The 19337-nt window shown below is 49.7% G+C and overlaps 1 protein-coding gene across 2 annotated transcripts in view; it reads right to left on the reverse strand.

Moving 5' to 3' along the window:
* TMEM253 (transmembrane protein 253) overlaps window positions 1–235 on the reverse strand; it is a 148291-nt gene extending 148056 nt beyond the window's left edge. Inside the window, exon 1 of one of the 2 annotated variants that reach the window (XM_069239048.1) lies at window positions 74–235. In XM_069239048.1, coding sequence (XP_069095149.1) covers window positions 74–109 — 36 coding nt within the window. In that variant the 5' untranslated portion in view covers window positions 110–235. The remainder of the gene's footprint in view (window positions 1–73) is intronic. The other variant, XM_069239047.1, reaches the window with a different exon arrangement.
* Between the last annotated feature and the right edge of the window lie 19102 nt (window positions 236–19337).

The following is a 19337-nucleotide window of genomic DNA, read 5'->3' on the forward strand; positions in this document are numbered from 1 at the left end:
GAGAGGGACAGGCACATAAAAGGCGAAAAAGAATTGAGTCCCAAGACATACACGTAAGGAGAGACTGACTTACTGAAGAAGTAGAAGAACCGGGGAAACTATGAGGCATCCAGGCGAGGAGGGACAAGCTTGCAGAAGGACAGACCGATGGCAGCGCCAACGTCAGTTGCTCTCTGCCCTCACATCTCTCTCTACGCCCTCCTCCGACAGTGAGGGTCAAAGTCTGGGCAGGTGACATCATTAGACACAGGTGAGGCCTGGAGGGAGGCGCGTGTTCAGAGAGGCTGTCTCATCTAAATGACAAGCTACCGCCAGGGGAGTTCCCGTGCAAGCAGAGCACTCCATCCCCGGGACCCCACTCGCAGCGGTGCGCGCGGGAAGCGATTCACTCCTACACTTGCCGTCCTGCTTGGCTTCACGCGGACACCGTTCATACCCCCGGGCGAGGTTTACTGGCACTCTGATCCCACGCCACGGCTTCCCCCGAGCTGCGGGAGAAGGCGTCATCCGCACCCCTGCCGCCAGACCTGCCTTTGCCCAGTACTTATACCCCTGGGCGCTTCTTTACCCACTAGTCTACTTGTGTATAGCTCGACTTCAGCCGTGCGGTGCTGGAATTAGAAAAAATATACTCCGGGAATCTATACATTGTAGATCAATTTACGGCAACGAACACGGGGTGGAGTCACTAAGGGCAGGATCATGAAAAGCATTCTGACAGTCAATCTATGCATTTGTTTGATTTTTAAACTGCGGACAAGAAATGGGCAACGAGGACAAACCTGACAGTAAGTCTATTCTCTGATAACAAAGAGTGCATTTTAAAATATTTTATGGGGTTAATGCATTTGTCGGAGAGACCTGTAAGAGTCCAACAAATCTCAGTTCATGATAATAATAGTAAGATAACTCTGGTGGTTAATGCACATGCTGAAGAGAAGTTTGTTTTGTCTAATCACAGTTTGACTCACAAACGTTTTTTATTTAGTTAATTGTTACAGCTACAAACCTTACAACGGTATAAAATACAGTATGCCTAAAACAATCAAAAACTTATTTTGCATATAAAAACAAATAATCATTAGATAAGAAGACAAAACAGCAGCAAAGCAACTCCACACAGAGTTTGCTAATCATAAAACCACCTTGCACGTATGTGTGCAAATACAGTATCACCTTTTACGACTATAAAAGGAACGATCCCCCATCTATGCCAAAAACATTATGAAGGGGACCCAGAGAAAAAGTTCTTGTGCATATATCAATTGATAGTACCAATACATTAAAAAACATCTACCAATGGGTCGACCCTCACTATGCAGAAGGCATTAAAAGGAAATGCAGAGAGGAGGTGCTTAAACATACAACAGTTGCTGGAGTAAGGCATTGAATATGGCTGTTGAGGCCAGCCCCATTTATACAGGAGGGAGTAGATAGGTCCATCTCAAAAAGGCATCAAGCTGGGGCCTTATAAGATCTTATAATTCAGTCAACCCCAGCTTAGCTGGTAACTCCCTCATACAGGGCCAAGCAGGCCATATATGTGAGGATACCAAATTAAGTGCACTCATGTTACCCGGCTTTACACAAAGTGCTAATGCAATTTTGGTACAGTTTGCCCCGCTAGATTTAAAAAGGGGGTAAATCACCAACGCCAAGCTGTGTCAAATTTCCTACAAAACAGGGTGAAGTGTACAACATTGTCTACCTCCCCAGAGCTACAGTCGCAGTACTCCAGTCCAGCTGCTAGCCTACAGGTGCGGACTAGATAGCCTCTTAGTGGCAGCACACCCAATCTATATTTTATATACAGAGAGTGCTTCAGTTCTGGGTAAAACAGATCTAGATAATCTGAGGGCAGGGTCATAGACATTGTGAAAGCAGTAGCTTGTAATTGATTCGGGCCCCAGTTCCTGGGTAACACTCATCTTATTGAATTCTCTACCAATCAGCAGCAGCTACTGTGTTAGGGCAGAGGAGCATTGATCCCCGCCAGCAGCAGCAGCTGTAAAACCTTTACAGGAAAACGATAATAAACTGTGTGTGGGTGACTAGCACTGAGGAGAGTGCACAGAGCACTCCTCTCAGTGCGCATGTATGTTTGGCCGGCCAAACACACATGCGTAGTGTGCTCTCTCCAGCCGGGCTGAAGAGAGCATGCACAGGCTCCTGGGTGCTCCCAGCCAATCCTAACGCTGCTTTGAGCGGCATTAGGATTGGCTGCATGGCAGTCTAGTAGCCTGTTCTTTGCCTGCAGAGGCGGCGTGTCGAGAATCAGAGCAGAGGTAAGTTTTAAAAATTATTAAATGTTTATCCAAATCACCCCCCCCCCCTCCCGGGCGCCCTGCCCCGTCCCTTCAGTGCGATGCGAGCCGCAACTGGTACCAGCCCTTTACCTGACCTGCAGTGTCCTGTCTGACTCTGCTGGGATCCTCCCACAGAGCCACTAGGTGGATATTTCCTAGAATCTTTTTAACATGAGCCCCCCATGAATGCCCCCAGATCCACCATTCATGATGACCTCTTCAAGAGTTTCCAAATACACTGCTGCCTTGGAGTTGCATACTAACCTTACCCAATATAACACTAACCTCAGGGCTGTTAGTTCTGATATTGGCACCAGGCTAAGTTCTGCAAAGAGGGCTTTCAAGGGGGTTCTCAGGGTAACCCCAATAACGTTCCCAGGAAATTATTCTCAGCTACTTGCAGCACAATAGTGTTTGCGGATCTCCAAAGCTCTGCCCATAGAGTGGCCTACTGCCTTTTGGGTATATATTTTCAGGATGGTACTAATACTTCTGGCTCCAGCCTTATGCTTAAATTACAGTACTACCCCTGCTGCTTGCTTTAGGACTATCGCAGCCTTCCTTAGATGACTGTCCCAATTTAAGTTATCCGAAAACCGCATAACCAGATAGCCAAAGTGCTTAGTGGCATTAATAATTGGTGCATCATTAATTGCTAATTTTCGCCTAAGGCTAGGAGATGGCGCACAGTCATACCCATGGTTTTACTACATTTAATGGTCAATGATTGTTTCTTGCAGTATTTTGCAAAGCGACCAAGTGGCCTATGGGCTGCATTTTCTGTGCATGCCATAAGCACCGCGTCATCCGCGAATAATAATATTGGGACCCTCCTAACGGCGACAACAGGAATATCTAACTGTTCTTATAGGAGGTAGTGAACCATGTAATTCAGGAAGAAACTTAAAAGCAGAACACCTGATGCTCTTTTGTACTTGGAAGGGATCTGTACACTTCCCGCGCTTCCTGTATCTCACTCTGGCCGTATTGTCTGAGTGCAGTGCCGCTATAGCTTTCACTAAAGAAGCATCAATCACTAAGCCCAACAATGACTTCTATATTTTGCCCCTGTCCACTGAGTCGAAGGCAGCTTTTAGGTATATAATGACCAACTACAATGAAGACCTCCTGATTACTGTGAATTTATATGAAATCATATAAAGGCGGATAACCTGGTCAATAGTTCCAACCCGGGACAGGGAGCCAGCTTGCACTTCTGTCATCACATCCTGGGCATCTACCCACCCCTGCAGGTGACTAAGCAACAATTTCCCTAGAACTTTCCTGGCTCCATTAAAGAGGGAGGTCAACAGATAGTTAGCAAGGCAGCCTTGATCGCCCTTCTTGTAAATCAGGACAATAATAGCAGAGCGCCAGGACTGAGGTACTACATTCTCCCCAAGGGCTACATTAAACACCTTAGTGAGGAGTCTAGCCCAATAATAAGGTGCTTCGCAATAAAAGTTCACAGGCACCAAATCAGGGCCAGGAGCCTTATGCTTCTTCATAGCTTCCAATGATCTGATTACTTCCGGGATTAGTATTTCTATTGCATTGGGAGAGGTGGACAAGACATCTCGTGTCTGCTTGGAATCCACTGGACCAGCTGGAGCAGTATAAAGAGTACTAAAATGGTGAACCCAAACAGATGGATCTAGACAAGTTTCTACAGCATACACTGTCCCCTTTCCCACTCTGGCTACCAATTCCCAGAATGTCTTGGAATTATTCTCAGCTGCGGCCTCCCTCAGTTCTGCCCATAAAGCATTTTGGTACAGCCGTTCCTTGGCGGTCAGAAGGCACTTATTGGCCCTCATTAAAACCCTGGCGGTAAATCCCGCTTTCCGCCGTGCTGAAGCCTGCCAACATACCGTTGCGGCGGCAGAATTCTGCCACAGGTATTATGACCCACATCTTGGAATCCGCCACAATACAGACACCCACACAAGCCCGCCACACCAAAGGTCAGTGATAAACTGGCGATAGCAAAACCTACACCGTCAGCTAACAAGAATACGCCCACACTATCATGACCCACGAATCAACGCAGCGGTCTTACAACCGCAGTAATCTATTGGCGGTACACACAGCTGCGCTCAAAATACACACACATTTACAAAACACAACCACATTGAACAATTCAAAATACACACACCTGATACACATACACACACCACACCTACACACCCACAACACTGTAAAACACACACCCACATTACCCACAAACCCTTACAACGAACACATTTGGAAGAAGCCCAGAGAGAGAGATTAGCAAACACAACACCAGCATCCACAGGCACACAACACCATCACCCATACAACATCCACGTACCTCAAACAACACACCAACATATCCCCCCACACATCACAACAGGACAGACAGCACCTCACACATCACCCACACCGCATTCATGGCACCTCAAAGACACCCCAGGTTTTCAAAGGAGGAGCTCAGGGTCATGGTGGAGGAAATCATCCGGGTAGAGCCACAGCTTTTCGGATCACAGGTGCAGCACACCTCCATTGCGAGGAAGATGGAGATATGGCGGAGAATCGTCAACAGGGTCAACGCAGTGGGACAGCATCCAAGAACACAGGATGACATCAGGAAGAGGCGGACAGACCTACGGGGAAAGGTGCGTTCTGTGGTATCAAGACACCAGATTGGTGTACAGAGGACTGGCGGTGGACCCTCACTTCCTCCCCCACAACTAACAAAATGGGAGGAGCAAGTCTTGGCAATACTGTATCCTGAGGGCCTCGCAGGAGTAGCAGGAGGACTGGACTCTGGTAAGTCATATCTTTATTACCATATCCCCCCCACCCCCACCTGCATGCCATCACATACCCCCACCCTTACCCTCACTCCCATCACTCCATCATCTCACATATGTCCCAATATCACAACCTACACATCTCAATACCAAGGCTCTGCATGCAACACCTATGCATGGACCGTCACCAAAGCATGTCCAGTACAGTTACCCACACAGACCCCAAACCAACTATCACAAAAGGGCAAACACAATGATGCAAGCACAGGAGTAGATGGTACCTCACCCAATGCACAAGATGGCACACACAGATACTAAAACTATGCATTTACACCCCAACAGGACCCATACCCAAAGCACCGGATAGGAGGTGCCAGACATATTCAGTCCCCCCACAGAAGAGGCCCACAGTGATGACAGCAGCTCTGCACGCCTGGATCAAGATGACCAGCCCGGCCCTTAAGGGACCTCTGGACAGTCGGTTCCCCTGCCACTGTCACAAGCCATCACAGACCCTCCCCTCTCAGGAAACACCAGCACAGCACCCACCCAGTGGGCCCACTCCTCTGTCCCCAGGACACGTCAATCAGCAGTGTGCCCACCATCACAGGGAACCCAGGCAAACCTACTAACCCAAGAAAATCAGGGACCTGGGGTCAGTGGCAGTGGGCACAACGTTCAGGGGACAGAGACACAGGATAACAGGGAAGCTAGGAGGACTGCTGTGCGACAGTGGGAGGACAGGCCCAGGGAACCGACACTCCACGAGGCACTCTCCAACATCATGGGAGCATACCACCATTCCCAGGAGACCATGGGCACGGTACTGGCCAAGTTTTAGGAGACCCAGCGGCTACAGGAGGAACACTACCTGGGGATCAGGGAGGACTTGAAGTCCATTAACACCACCCTGATCACCATTGCAGGGGTGCTGGCAGACTTTGTCAACACCATGCGGGACACAGTGGGACACAAACGGGCCCCTGACACTAGCCTGGACGATGAACAGCCCTCCACCTCCGCCGGCGCTAGTGGATAGGAGGCACTGCCACACCCCACCCCTGCAGATTGAGAACCAACCCGCAAACGGTCACTGAGATCCAGGAACAAGACAGAGAACATTGCCAAGACCCCCGCCAGGAAATAAGACCCTCCTGAATGTCACCCTTCTGTCCCACTTTGTCACCCTGTCCACCTTAAACTGCCATTGCTCCCCTTCCTATGCCCCATTGGACAATGCACCTGTGAGACCAAAAGACTGGACTCTGCCATGGACATTTTTCCACCATCACCCCAGCCCATTGCACACCCCCTCCACTTGTTAGCACAGAAATAAACACCCTTGAATCATAAAACAATCTGGAGTCTGTGCTTTCACAAATGTGTAATTGCAACATCTCTGAAATATAGCAATGTCAATGTACTTGTTCACATACCAATGTTACACAGCTGTAGGCCAGCAGTAAACATAGCAGAGTGCACAAATTGGGACCAAGATCTGTGAAATGGAAAGCCAAAGTGACAAGTCAGGGTCCATACACAGAAGTAAAAAGGCAGATTTATGCTAGGTCCTACAATAGTATAAGATGTGGGAAGCAGTGCCATCCTCTTACCGGTGTCTCACTGGAAGTATTGCATGATGATGTTGTCTACATCTTCTTCTTCTGCCTCCTCTTCTTCACTGTCCACAGGCTCCACAGCTGCCACAAAACCAGCATCAGGCCCATCCTGCTGCAGAAAAGGCACCTGGCGTCGCAAAGCCAGGTTGTGCAACATACAGCAGGCCACAATGATCTGGCACACCTTCTTTGGTGAGTAGTATAGGGAACCACCTGTCAGATGGAGGCACCGGAATCTGGCCTTCAGGAGGCCAAAGGTGCGCTCTATTATCCACCTAGTTTGCCCATGTGCCTCCTTGTAGTATTCCTCTGCCCTTATTCTGGGATTCCTCACTGGGGTCAGTAGCCATGACAGGTTGGGGTAATCAGAGTCACCTGCAAATATCGAGGGACAACTGTTAGACATCCTCCAAACATTAGGGAATCTCCCATACCCAGACAGCAAATTAAACTGTGTGGGGACTTTAGGCTCACCTATTAGCCACACACAGTGCCTCTGGATTTGCCCCATCACATAAGGGATGCTGCTATTCCTCAAAATGTAGGCATCATGCACTGAGCCAGGATACTTGGCATTCACATGGGAGATGTACTGGTGTGCCAAACACACTATCTGCACATTCATAGAAGGGTAGCTTTTCCGGTTTCTGTACACCTGTTCTTTCCTGCGGGGGAGGGGGAGGGAACAAATGCCACATGTGTACCATCAATGGCACCAATGATGTTGGGGATATGACCCAGGGCATAAAAGTCACCTTTCACTGTGGGCAGGTCCTCCACCTGAGGGAAAACGATGTAGCTGCGCATTTGTTTCAGCAGGGCAGATAACACTCTGGACAACACATTCGAGAACATTGGTTGGGACATCCCTGATGCCATGGCTACTGTTGTTTGGAAAGACCCACTGGCCAGGAAATGGAGTACTGACAGGACCTGCAATAGAGGGGGTATTCCTGTGGGATGGCGGATAGTTGACATCAGGTCTGGCTCCAACTGGGCACACAGTTCCTGGACTGTTGCACGATCAAGTCTGTAAATGATAATTATGTGTCTGTCTTCCATTGTCGACAGGTCCACCAGGGGTCTGTACACCGGAGGATGCTGCCATCTCATCACCTGCCCCAGTGGACATGCCCTATGGAGAACGGTAAGCAGACGGTCACACAACACATAGGTTTCACAAGGCTGTTTAGCACAATAGTGAACTATTATTTGTGTGCCTTTGTCTGTCCGTATTCATGGCCTTAATAGGTCTGACGCAGTTAGTTGGTCTGCCATGTGGCCCTCTGAAATGGCGGCTGCCTGACCTATGAGGTGGGACAAGGGGAAATGAGGTAACTGCGCTGGCGTTGTACACCGTTGCAGTCGGCGGTCGAAGACCGCGGCGCAATTCAGCATAGGTTATCATTGTGCCCTATGGGTTCCAGGAGCCAATGACGATGTACGCCGGCAGTGACGGTATGCACCGCCGTGGACATGACCGCCATTTTCTATCAGTTCCCTCACTTGATACCTGACCTTCAACAGGAGAGGACCTACACTGCAAGTGCTGCTGTGACCTGTGGCTGGAAGCGACAATGGCTACAGTGTCTGGGGAAAGGGCCCCTGCCTTCACTGTGGAGGAGTTCGAGAAACTGGTGGATGGGGTCCTCACCCAGTACACGCAACTGTACGGTCCTCCAGACAAACAGGTGAGTAAACCCGTGTGCATGGTGGATTGGACATGATTGTATGGAGTGTCGTGGATGGAAGAGACAGGAGGGGGACAGGCCAGCATGTGAGGATGGTGTGTGTATGTATGTCTGGGCCAGGGTGGGAGGTTTGTGGCCAATGTGTGAGAAGAACTGTACGGGAGAGTAATATCCATTATAACTTCACTTTTCCTGTAGGTCAGCGCCCACCAGAAGAGGGGGGTTAGCGTGCCATCGCCAAGGCAGTGCGGACCCTGGGGGGTTTACCATAGACGGAGCACCCACTGTAGAAAAAGATGGGAGGACCTGTGCCGCTGGACCAAGAAGACGGCGGAGGCCCAGCTGGGGGTGGCCTCCCAACGCGGAAGGGGTGCCCATCGCACCATGACCCCCCTGATGTACCGGATCCTGGAGGTGGCATATCGGGAGTTGGATGGGCACTTGAGGGCATCACAGCAGCCACAAGGGGGTGAGTACACTCTCATTCAGCTGACTCTGCACGCATTACGAGGTGTCTGGGTGGGGGAGGTGGGCTGTGGGTTCCCCTAGGCCAGGGCAGACGCCCAAAGGTAGATCCATTCATTTGCAGCCTCATTCCCTGTCCAAACCCAAAGGTGGTATTTGCCCTCTACACCTAGTCAGGCTCCTATGGCTTCCAGCTGTGCATTATATTGTTCTCGACAGAGTCCCCTATGAGCATGTGCTTTTCCCCTGCCCTGTCAGTGCATGGCTTAGTGCATAGGGCTGCTCGCCGTGTGTTATGTCCGCCAACGGTAGTGGTGTTGCATGTATTGACCATGTGTCTCTTCTGTCTTTCCCCCCCTTTTTGTTTTGTCACCCTGTCCTTGCGTGCATTAGCATCATCTGGCAGAGGAGAAGTGGCACCAGAGCAGGAGGGAGCTGCATCCCACATGGCCCTGGATGGTGAAGTAACGGAGTCCGAAGGCACCAGTGGGACGGAGGGCGATGGGAGCTCCACTACGGGGACAGGAGCATACACCAGCAACAGCGACTCCTCCTCTGCTGGGAGCTCCCTTGCGGTGGTGGGCACCTCTGTGCCCACTGCATCAACCACCCCCCCCCTACCAGCACCACCCTCCCAGCAGCCCTTCATCGAGTTTCCCGTGCCCGCTCACCTAGGAGGGTGGGCATCTCCTTCGCCCCAGGCACCTCAGCCCCTGACCCAGTCAGCCCTGCTGCCCTCAGTGAGGAGGCTATTGACCTCCTGAGATCCCTCACTGTTGGTCAATCTACCATTTTGAATGCCATCCAGGGTGTTGAGAGGCATTTGCAGCAAACAAATGCATACCTGGAGGGCATTCATTCTGGCCGGCGGCCCAACAGAGAGCATTTCAGGCTCTGGCCTCAGCACTGATGGCAGCCATTGTCCCTGTGTCCAGCCTCCCCCTCCAACTTCCTCCACCCAGACCCAATCCCCTGTACCTCAGCCTATCCCAAGCACACCATCAGACCAGAATGCACACTCATCAACACACAAGAGTGGACATGGCAAACATAAGCACCACACATCCCACCGGCACTCACACAAGCACCATCCCCATGCAGACACACCAATATCCACTGCCACCACTGTGTCCCTGTCTTCCACGTCCTCCTCCTCCCTCCCAGTCTCGTCTCCACTCACACCTGCATGCACTACATTTTCATCCACTACCTCCATCACCAGCACGACCATCACCACACTCCGCTCACGTGCAATCACCACCCCCACTACCATTCACACATCACCTGTGTCCTGTCCCAGTGTGTCTGTGAGCCCTCCTCCTAAACTACACAAACGCAGGTACACACCCACCCAACAGCCATCCACCTCACAACAGCCTCCGGCCCATGCACCTTCACCCAAACTCAGCAGATGTACACCTCCTACAACCACTACCTCTTCCTCCAATCCCAAACCCCCTCCATCTTCCTGTCCCATGTTTCTCTAAGAAACTCTTCCTGGCTAACATTGACCTCTTTCTTACACCTCCACCCACTGTCCTTCCCATAGGGCTAGGCTGTCCAGGTCCCAGCCCAGCACCTCAGCCACCAGATCCTCCAGCACAGTGGTCTCAGAAAAGTCCGGTCACATCGCGGGTGGCACCCATCAGGGCTGCCAGTGTGCCATCTAACGAGGCCAAGGAGCAGGCCATGGTGAAGAAGGTGCCCACATGTCGGAGGGAGAAGCCAAACCTACCAGCAAGCAAGGACTCCTTCGAGCCAAAAGGGGACAGTGACAAGGCACCAGCAGCGACATCAAAGGTGGGGAAGAGACAGAATCCCTCAACAGGTGCAGATACATGTACCACAGCCAGCACCTCCGCCACAAACACCGGTGCAACCACTGTCACCAACCCCGCGATGTACTCAGACAGTGCCACCACAGCTGACATGGCAATCATCCCCAGTGCAGCCGTCCAAGGCTGCAGGAGACATCCTGGACCCTGCCCAGCGTACATGAGGCATAACTCCCAGCACTGTCTGTACCAGCAGGTGCCAGACGAAGTCGTAGCAGGGTGGAGTGTGTCTCTGCCTCCATGGAGTATCATGCTACCTGTTCCCAGGTAATCTCGTGGCACACACACCCAGGTGACAGAATGGGACATGCCAAACTGCATGTGAAGCACTCTGGGCACCAAGCCCCCCCAGAACCAGTGGTGATTCACATCCACTACCTCAGTCCTTGGCAGGATGAAGCACTCTGGGCACAAAGGCCCCTCCAGAACCAGTGGAGAGTCATATCCACTACCTCAGTCCTTGGCAGGATGAAGCACTCTGGGCACCATGCCCCCTCCAGAACCAGTGGAGAATGACATCCACTTGAGAGACTGTGGCTTTGCACTCCCCAGGATAAAGCAGTGGGCAAACCACCCACTGGAGAGACTTGAGAGACTGTGGCTTTGCACTCCCCAGGATAAAGCAGTTGGCAAACCACCCACTGGAGAGACTCGAGAGACTGTGGCTTAGCACTCCCCAGGATAAAGCAGTGGGCAACCAACCTACTGGAGAGACTTGAGAGACTGTGGCTTTGCACTCCCCAGAATAAAGCAGTGGGCAAACCACCCACTGGAAAGATTTGAGAGACTGGGGCTTTGCACTCCCCAGGATAAAGTAGTGGGCCACTTAGGAAGGCAGTGGGGTGAGTGCACCTCCTACTACGGTAAAACCGCTGTTGCTTGCTCCCCAGCCTGACTAGTTTCACATCGCCAGAAGAAAGAACTCTCAGAATGGAACAGCGTAAAAAATAGCTAGCAGACTTGGGGGGTGATTGACCGCCGGGGCCGGGGTCGGCGGGAGCACCGCCAACAGGCTGGCGGTGCTCCGCAGGGCATTCTGACCGCGGCGGCATGGCCGCGGTCAGAACAGGAAAACCGGCGGTGTCCCGCCGGTTTTCTGCTGCCCTGCTGAATCCTCCATGGCGGCGCAGCGCCGCCATGGGGATTCCGACCCCCTCACCGCCATCCTGTTCCTGGCGGTTTCGACCGCCAGGAACAGGATGGCAGTGAGGGGTGTCGTGGGGCCCCTGGGGGCCCCTGCAGTGCCCATGCCAATGGCATGGGCACTGCAGGGGCCCCCGTAAGAGGGCCCCACTTTGAATTTCAGTGTCTGCTTAGCAGACACTGAAATTCGCGACGGGTGCTACTGCACCCGTCGCACCCTTCTCACTCCGCCGGCTCCATTCGGAGCCAGCTTCCTCGTGGGAAGGGGTTTCCCGCTGGGCTGGCGGGCGGCCTTCTGGCGGTCGCCCGCCAGCCCAGCGGGAAACACAGAATAACCGCGGCGGTCTTCTGACCGCGTAGCGGTATTCTGTTGGGGGAACTTTGGCAGGCGGCCTCCGCCGCCCGTCAAAGTTGGAATGACCCCCTTGATCTGTTTAGGGGTTGGTTTACCCCAACATGAGGAAAAAGATCGACATACTCCAGGCAACGCCCACTGTTCCTTCTTTTCTGGCAAGATGCCAACAAGGGCAGCAATGCTGTTATAATACAGATCACAATCTTCTAGACTGTGTCTGTGTCTAATTACTGGGTGCGCAGTAAATGGGTGGGCATCAAGGTTCAGGCTAGGAGGCACCTCCAATTCATTAGGAATACATGCATCTTCCTGCCCGATTTGGGCTACTGTCACCTCCTGAGTGTGAGGCAAAGGGCTACATGCCTTAGCTGCTCTTCTTGTGCCCTTCCTCACAACAGTTCTTTTCCTAGAGCCTTTTATTTTTTCCTGGGCAGACGCAGGAGTTGAGGGGGAGACGCGAAAGGAGGAGGGGGAGGAGAGGAGGGAGGTGGTGATGCAAGCGAGTTGAGGAAGAGACGTAAGCTGAGGAGCAGGGGGAGCGGATGCTGAGGACCGCTTCCGTAACATGAGGAGCACTTCCAGGGTAACGGAGCCGTGGGCAAGTGACGTGTGGTGAGTGGTGGAATGAGCCAACAAAGGGCGAGCTAATGGAGGGTGGCAATGCAGCAAGACAGAAAGACAGCAGAACCAGCACGAACCGAACCAAAATTTGCCCCCCTGACGTCCTCCGTCCCCATCCCTTTCACCCCCCATCCTTAGTGGTGGTTGGCTGAGAAAGGTGGAGTTGAAGGTGGATGAAGTTATCGCTGTACATTCATGGGATTTTGCTCAGCTCTAGCTGGTACCACTCTGCATTAACCCTGCATTTCAGTGCTCTGGCAATTTGCAGATTGAGTGCAGAGGGGAAAAAAGAGAAGGTGATTAATTAATTAATGAATCAACGCTATAAGGATGTATAAGTTTGTAGAGGGGCTGTAAGATCATTAAAAGAAGGCTGCCACAGATCCGCTGGCTGGCCTGAATGACAACTTGTGCTGTAAGGACATACAGAGTGCACTATAAGATCCACGGTCAGCAATACAAGATGGGTGTGGTGTACGTGGCTGTAGTAGAGTCAGGGCCCTAGGGTAGAACTGGAGAGGCGCGGGAGTGGCTGGGCTAGGGCTCGGTGCAGCTTGCTCCACTCTGTATACTCCCCCACCACCTTGATTTGTGTGGTGGACACTGTAACAATTCTCGTAATCTCAACACAACTGTTGACATGTCGTGACCGGCGCAGTAAGGTATACAGCTGTTGGATATTAAGACAATTGGCCACTAACTGGGGCCTGATCACTGCGCACGACGCTGCAGAAAAATGACTCTAAAAAGCAGATGAAGTACCAATGCAAGGCAGATGGTCCAGAGGTGCTCAATGAGAGTGTTTAATAGGCTGATTATGACACATCCCAAGGCAAAAGGATTTAGGTGGAAGGAGCCCAGGACTGTGACACGGGTTGTTTACGCCCCCTATGGTCCTGAGTCTATTCCTCCTTCCCTGCACTTTCACTGGATGGTAACAACCGTAGTTGCGGTGAGGCTGCGGTGAATATGGACATTCCTAGACCTCCCATGAAGCTAATATCTGGCTTCTGCCAGAAGGTAGATAAGGTGCCCTCCTTGCAGCAGATTGCTGAGCAAACAGGACTAGAGTAGTAACTAGTGATGTAGGGATGCCTCGGAGGAGGATGGCGGGGAAGAACCCTGCGGCGGAAGTCAGTGAAACAAGAGCTGATGGAGACGCTGAAACTGTTTTGACTGGACTTTCAATGTCAGCGCCCACGTGTGGGAAAACCTGCAAGAAGTTATGTGCCACACCAAATAACCAAAAAAGTGTGATGGATAACTTAATGGAGGAGAGTGATCCAATGGCTCTGTCCCAGAGAAGGAAGACGCACGTGGCCGTGCTACATAGTTGCTCCACTAAAGAACAAATGGTGCCAAGCGACTATCTGGGAGATGATAAGCGAAAGGGGAAAAGTGACTACCTCAATGAAAGTTCCCTCATGTTTCTTGCATACACACTCCCTGAGGTATCTTGTAGCCCAGTAGCTACTAGGAACAAGGCAAGTGCAAGAAAGACTGGATCTTGTGAATCACCTGATGCACCATTGACATCAGATGATGGCTCTGAGGCCTGGATTGAGGCTGCGCTTGGCTCCAAATCTGCTAATAACAGCACTACCCCCAGTTGGGGGCTCTGCTTGGATGACTCTATATTTCAGAGCATCCCTGTTAGCTAGTACTCGAGGGCTAACCCTATATCTGCAGAGTCCTCACAAGGTTTTGTAATTTCTGAGGCTATGACTGCATTAAACAATATTTTAGCATTAATCCTTGCATTACTTGAGAAATTCCTTGGGGGAACCGACCACATTGAGTCATTATTAACTATGATATTACCGACCCTAGTTCTGGGTGGAAGGACGGATTAAGGGAATTGGGATACACCCCCTAATCCCCCCCGGCGAGATGGCCATAGCCGGACCAAATTTCCAATACTTAACTGACGCGATTATGGCCAACCCCTGTGGTGATGGTGACTATGGCTATGGAGAGAGTGACGGGGCTATCACAGCAGGGAGGGATAGCCAGACCACAGATAAGCATCAGGCTAGTCACCTCAAAATGCCACAGTTACTAGATCTAAGCAGTCATTGGTCGGTACTGTGGAGTCCAAAGTAAGAACCTTGGGGCTGCAGGGAAAAGCCCCAAGCACAGCAAGTGAAAAGCCGAATATAGGTACCAAGAAGAAGTGAAATGCTGCAAAAAAGGGGAAGGGGGCTTCACCGTTTCCAATTTATTCCTTAAAATGGTTGTTCTCCAACTCCAAGAGCCATGCAGTCAGTGGGGTAATTCCAACCACCAGTTTTAAGGAGTTTCCAAATGTAGAGAATACAGATGCTAGTAACAGTCACTCCTCTGCTGGATAAAGCCTCATGGCAGGATGGAAGGAGCTGTGATGAAGTAGGGGCCTCCGGAACCACTCAAATCCCCTATTGTGAGGATAATCGAAGTGGAGGAGGTTCAACTGAAGAGGTAGCCCATCCAGAATACCCCTTATGGGCAAGGATGCCCAGGGGAAAAAAGGCTCTAGACTCACAGAGTAGCATAGAGGGTTAATATGTCTCCTGCAAAGTTCAGATTTTTATTTTATGTATATAAGTGGGTTACTGCTTTTGACACAAAGATCATTTTCATAATTTCAGTTCATAGATTGCAAACATTTTAACATGGCAAAGTGAGCTATGAACCAGCATCAGGAAGCTGCATGTACACTGCAAAGCATGGGATTGGAACCTTCTTGTTTTTTCTCAATCTCTCCCTATTACAAGGCTGTGAAAAAGGGTTCCTTCAGTTAATAATAAAGTCTTATTACACCTTGCATTATGGTTTAAATCCTGACCATGTACTCTAAGATTTTCGTACTTATAAATACTTTTCACTGTGTGAGGATGGGAAGTGGCCTTGGAAGGGATGGAACCGTGTGCCAAGAGCTACCTAAGTGGCTCTATGCCCTCCACAAATCCCCCCAACCCCTCCCCAGAAAAAATCAACAAAGGGTTGCTAAAGCTGTTGCCGATGTACTGTGATCTTTTCACACCCCCTTTTAAGACATTGACTCCTTACAGCCTCCAAATAAAAGCTATACTCATTTTAAAGGCCACATGACATTGTCAGTGTTTTGGAGAAAACTGTGGCCAGGCAACTAGGCACCTTTTTGGAAGGTGTTGTCGGGGAGGAGTAATTTTGCTTCCTCCCCAGAAGGGGTATGTAGACCACAAAGATTAAAGGACCATTGGAAATTAGGGCGTTGTCACAGAATTGATCTTCTCTCACTTTTGACATGGTGGACCATGCTGTCTTGGCATGGAGCCTCAAGGAAGCAGAAGGAAGTGGTACTGGAAGGCACCGTGCTGCAATGTTTCTGGTAGGTCTTGGAGGGGCATTCTCAATCAAGTGGATTTTACACTTAGAGGCCCATCCAGCTCTATGTTGGTAGTAATTTTTTTTGACTTGTATGTCCAATATCTGTTCTAGCTCATCCATCACTTTCTGAGGCAGGGTATTGGCACTATCCAAATGTGAAAGGCTTGAATGGCAGCCCTAAAGTCTTTTTTTGTGATGAATGATTTTACTTCATACAATATAGTGAGCTGGTTTTCTTGGCAATGTGTTCCTTGTGGTGAGATTAGAGTCTGGAGTGATATCGTACTGGGTAGAATTTGGGGTTTGAATCACTACATGATCATGTAACTGAGCCAGGGTTAGACTATTTGGTGGTTGTTGTTTTGGGTGAAGGCAGTGTTTGAGGTGTTGGATGTGTGGAGCAGAATAGAGTTTTGAGTAGAGGAGCTCCACGTGCAAGCTGAAGATAATGGTGGGCGAGATTCTGCAGGTGATTGGAATCTTCTTGGACCTGGAGTTGCCCATTTGAACAAACTAGTGTCAGCTGTATTAGTAGGAGGCAACCCAGTAAAGGATGTTGCTAGTGAATCCCATTTGAGATTTGAGGATATGGGTGAGGAGAGGTAACTCATGGCTGGGGACGTAGAATGGTTTAGTCCCTCCATCCATCCATGAACATCAACAGTGTCGAAGGCAGATGGAAGGTTCAACAATAACACGAGGTAGATGTCACCTTTACCTGTATCCATGCATCATTTATGATTTGTAATGCTGATGCCGCATTGCTGCAGAGAGATTTGAACACCGATTTGTAGTCACAAAGGAGATGGTTAATGCGATTCTGGAGCTGTGCCTAGACTACTTTTTTATTGACCTGCACAATGAAGGGCATGTGAATGATGGACCGGTAATAGGCAAGGTCATCGGAGTCCAGTGTAGGTTTTTTCAGAAGAAAGAAGATCTGGGTTTTCATTAGAGTTTCTGTGAAGATGCCCTTAGTAAGAGAAGTATTGACAATTGCAAAGGGGGGTTAAGAGAGCTTCATTTCTACCTCTGGTATTCCACCTGCTGGACAGCCAAACACAGACCCACACAACTCCTGGCAACTCACCAAAGAACCTCAGAATAGTAATCGACAACAAACTCACCATGACCAGCCAAGTGAATGCAGTCTCCATCTCCTACTTCCGCATACAGACCTTCAAATAACTCCCCGCCAAAAACTTGCAAAACCATCACCCAAGCCCTTATCACCAGCAAGCCTCATCCTCATCCTCATTTCCTGAATTCCGCAAGAAACTGAAGTCCTGCCTCTTCACCTAGCCTGGCCCTGGTTTGCCTATACAGCTCCTGGATCAGTGCCAGGATACCCTATGGGTGAGTTGTGTGCTATCCAAATGCACATAACATAAAATGTGGATTAAACAAGCCTAGGTTTTTCAACAGTGTAAGTCTATTTTTACTTTCTGCAACACTTTTCTCATTTTGTTCTTGCATAGCATCTAGCACACCTGACATGAAAAGTCTCTCTATACTTTACTTTCCCCTCCTACTGAGGCACCGTGTTGGCAAAGCACATGTCTGTTCAGTGAGTCATACTTTTGGTACTAGGCACAGCATACCTGCCCCCGGGGCAATTTTATTTTATAATATTGTGTGCAATTTTAGTTCAGGGCCATCCTCTATCTGCACCTCTCTTTTTATTGAATAGTGTGTCTCATAAAGGCAAATAATATAAATTTTCAATATATAAAGAATCTGGTTAACATTCGTAAAGCACTGGTAAAAATGATAATAAATTCTGGAGCTTTTCATCTGAAGCTCACAGCAGAGCTTAAGCAATCATTGTATTCTGTTCACAGTCTTTGATGAACACCATATTGATGATCAGCTGATGACAACATTGTTTCTGCTGCTTACACCACAGTTTCTATCCACTTCAGAAAAATGCCAGGCGAGTTCACCCAGGCTGTGAAACAGGGCACACATCTGAGGGGGTTATATGGCGATGACCGAGATCTCAAAACATAGTTTGTGAAGTAAACCTGTAATTTCTACCTGACTACACCACTGGGACCTTCGCTATCGCTTTGTGACATTTTAGTCCTGTCAAAGTCTGGCCCTTCCAAACCCTCATTGCATTGTTGGATCATTGGACCACCATTCATTATACAATTCACACTTACCTACCAGATGTCTAATGTCTTGAAGCTTGAAGATATGGCCACTACAATACCAGTGCTTGAGTGGGATGCTGAAGCTTACTTATAGTCTAGCCATGTCATCACAAGTCTCCCATCCAGCTTCAACTGTGGTAAGCAAAAGGCTTCTTCTAATCGAACACATTTGAATAAAGAGTCTGGGGTCATTTTTCAAATAGCTGAGGAAGAATGCATGGATAATCTCACAAGGAGAGACTCCTTGAAAAGTGTTTCAGAATCTCAACACCTCTGTCTGGTTTCTGAAATTCTGACAGAACTCGATGGCTCTTGAACTCACTCTCATCTGCTGGGTGGACATCTCCCTTACTTATTTTAACTGAACCCTCAATACGGATCTTTATTTGAGAGTGACTGAAAAACATCTTAAGCTGCAATAACAGTCACTTAATTTGCAATTGAGTTCTTTTAGAGACAATAAGGAGAGTTCTTAATAGTTTGAAGTAATTTATTGAAGAATTAATATAGTTTTTAATAATACAAATCTCAAGTTACAGAAACACACATGAATCTGTCCCTACTCTATTTGTCTTCATCTCTCAACTGTAGCACTAGTTAGACTTTTTGTCTTCATCTCTAAATATTTTTGTTTTATAAGCCTGGCAGAGTTAGAATGGAACATTCAGGCCCTCATTCCGAGTTTGGCGGTAACGTGACTGCCACGCCGTTGGATGTGTTATGACCATCGCCAGGGTGGCAGTGCAGATGGCCATTTAACGAGTAAGGCGGAACCCAATGCAACACAGACAACTCACCGCCAGTACCGCCACCGTCGAGGAGTAGCATCCGGCTGCAGAAGCGAACTTCATGCTGGTGGAGGCCAATGTCCTGCCCACCATATTCCGAGTCACCATGCCGCCAGGATATCCATGGCGGGCTGGCCGCCACAAAAAACCTGGTGGAAACAGGCAGTACAAAAGGAGACACCCACCTCCAGGCAGAGAGACGCGTCTGCGGCCGCCATGGCAAATGAACTGCTAGT

Source organism: Pleurodeles waltl, chromosome 6 (genome assembly GCF_031143425.1).
Source record: "Pleurodeles waltl isolate 20211129_DDA chromosome 6, aPleWal1.hap1.20221129, whole genome shotgun sequence".
In the NCBI taxonomy this organism is placed as follows: domain Eukaryota; kingdom Metazoa; phylum Chordata; class Amphibia; order Caudata; family Salamandridae; genus Pleurodeles; species Pleurodeles waltl.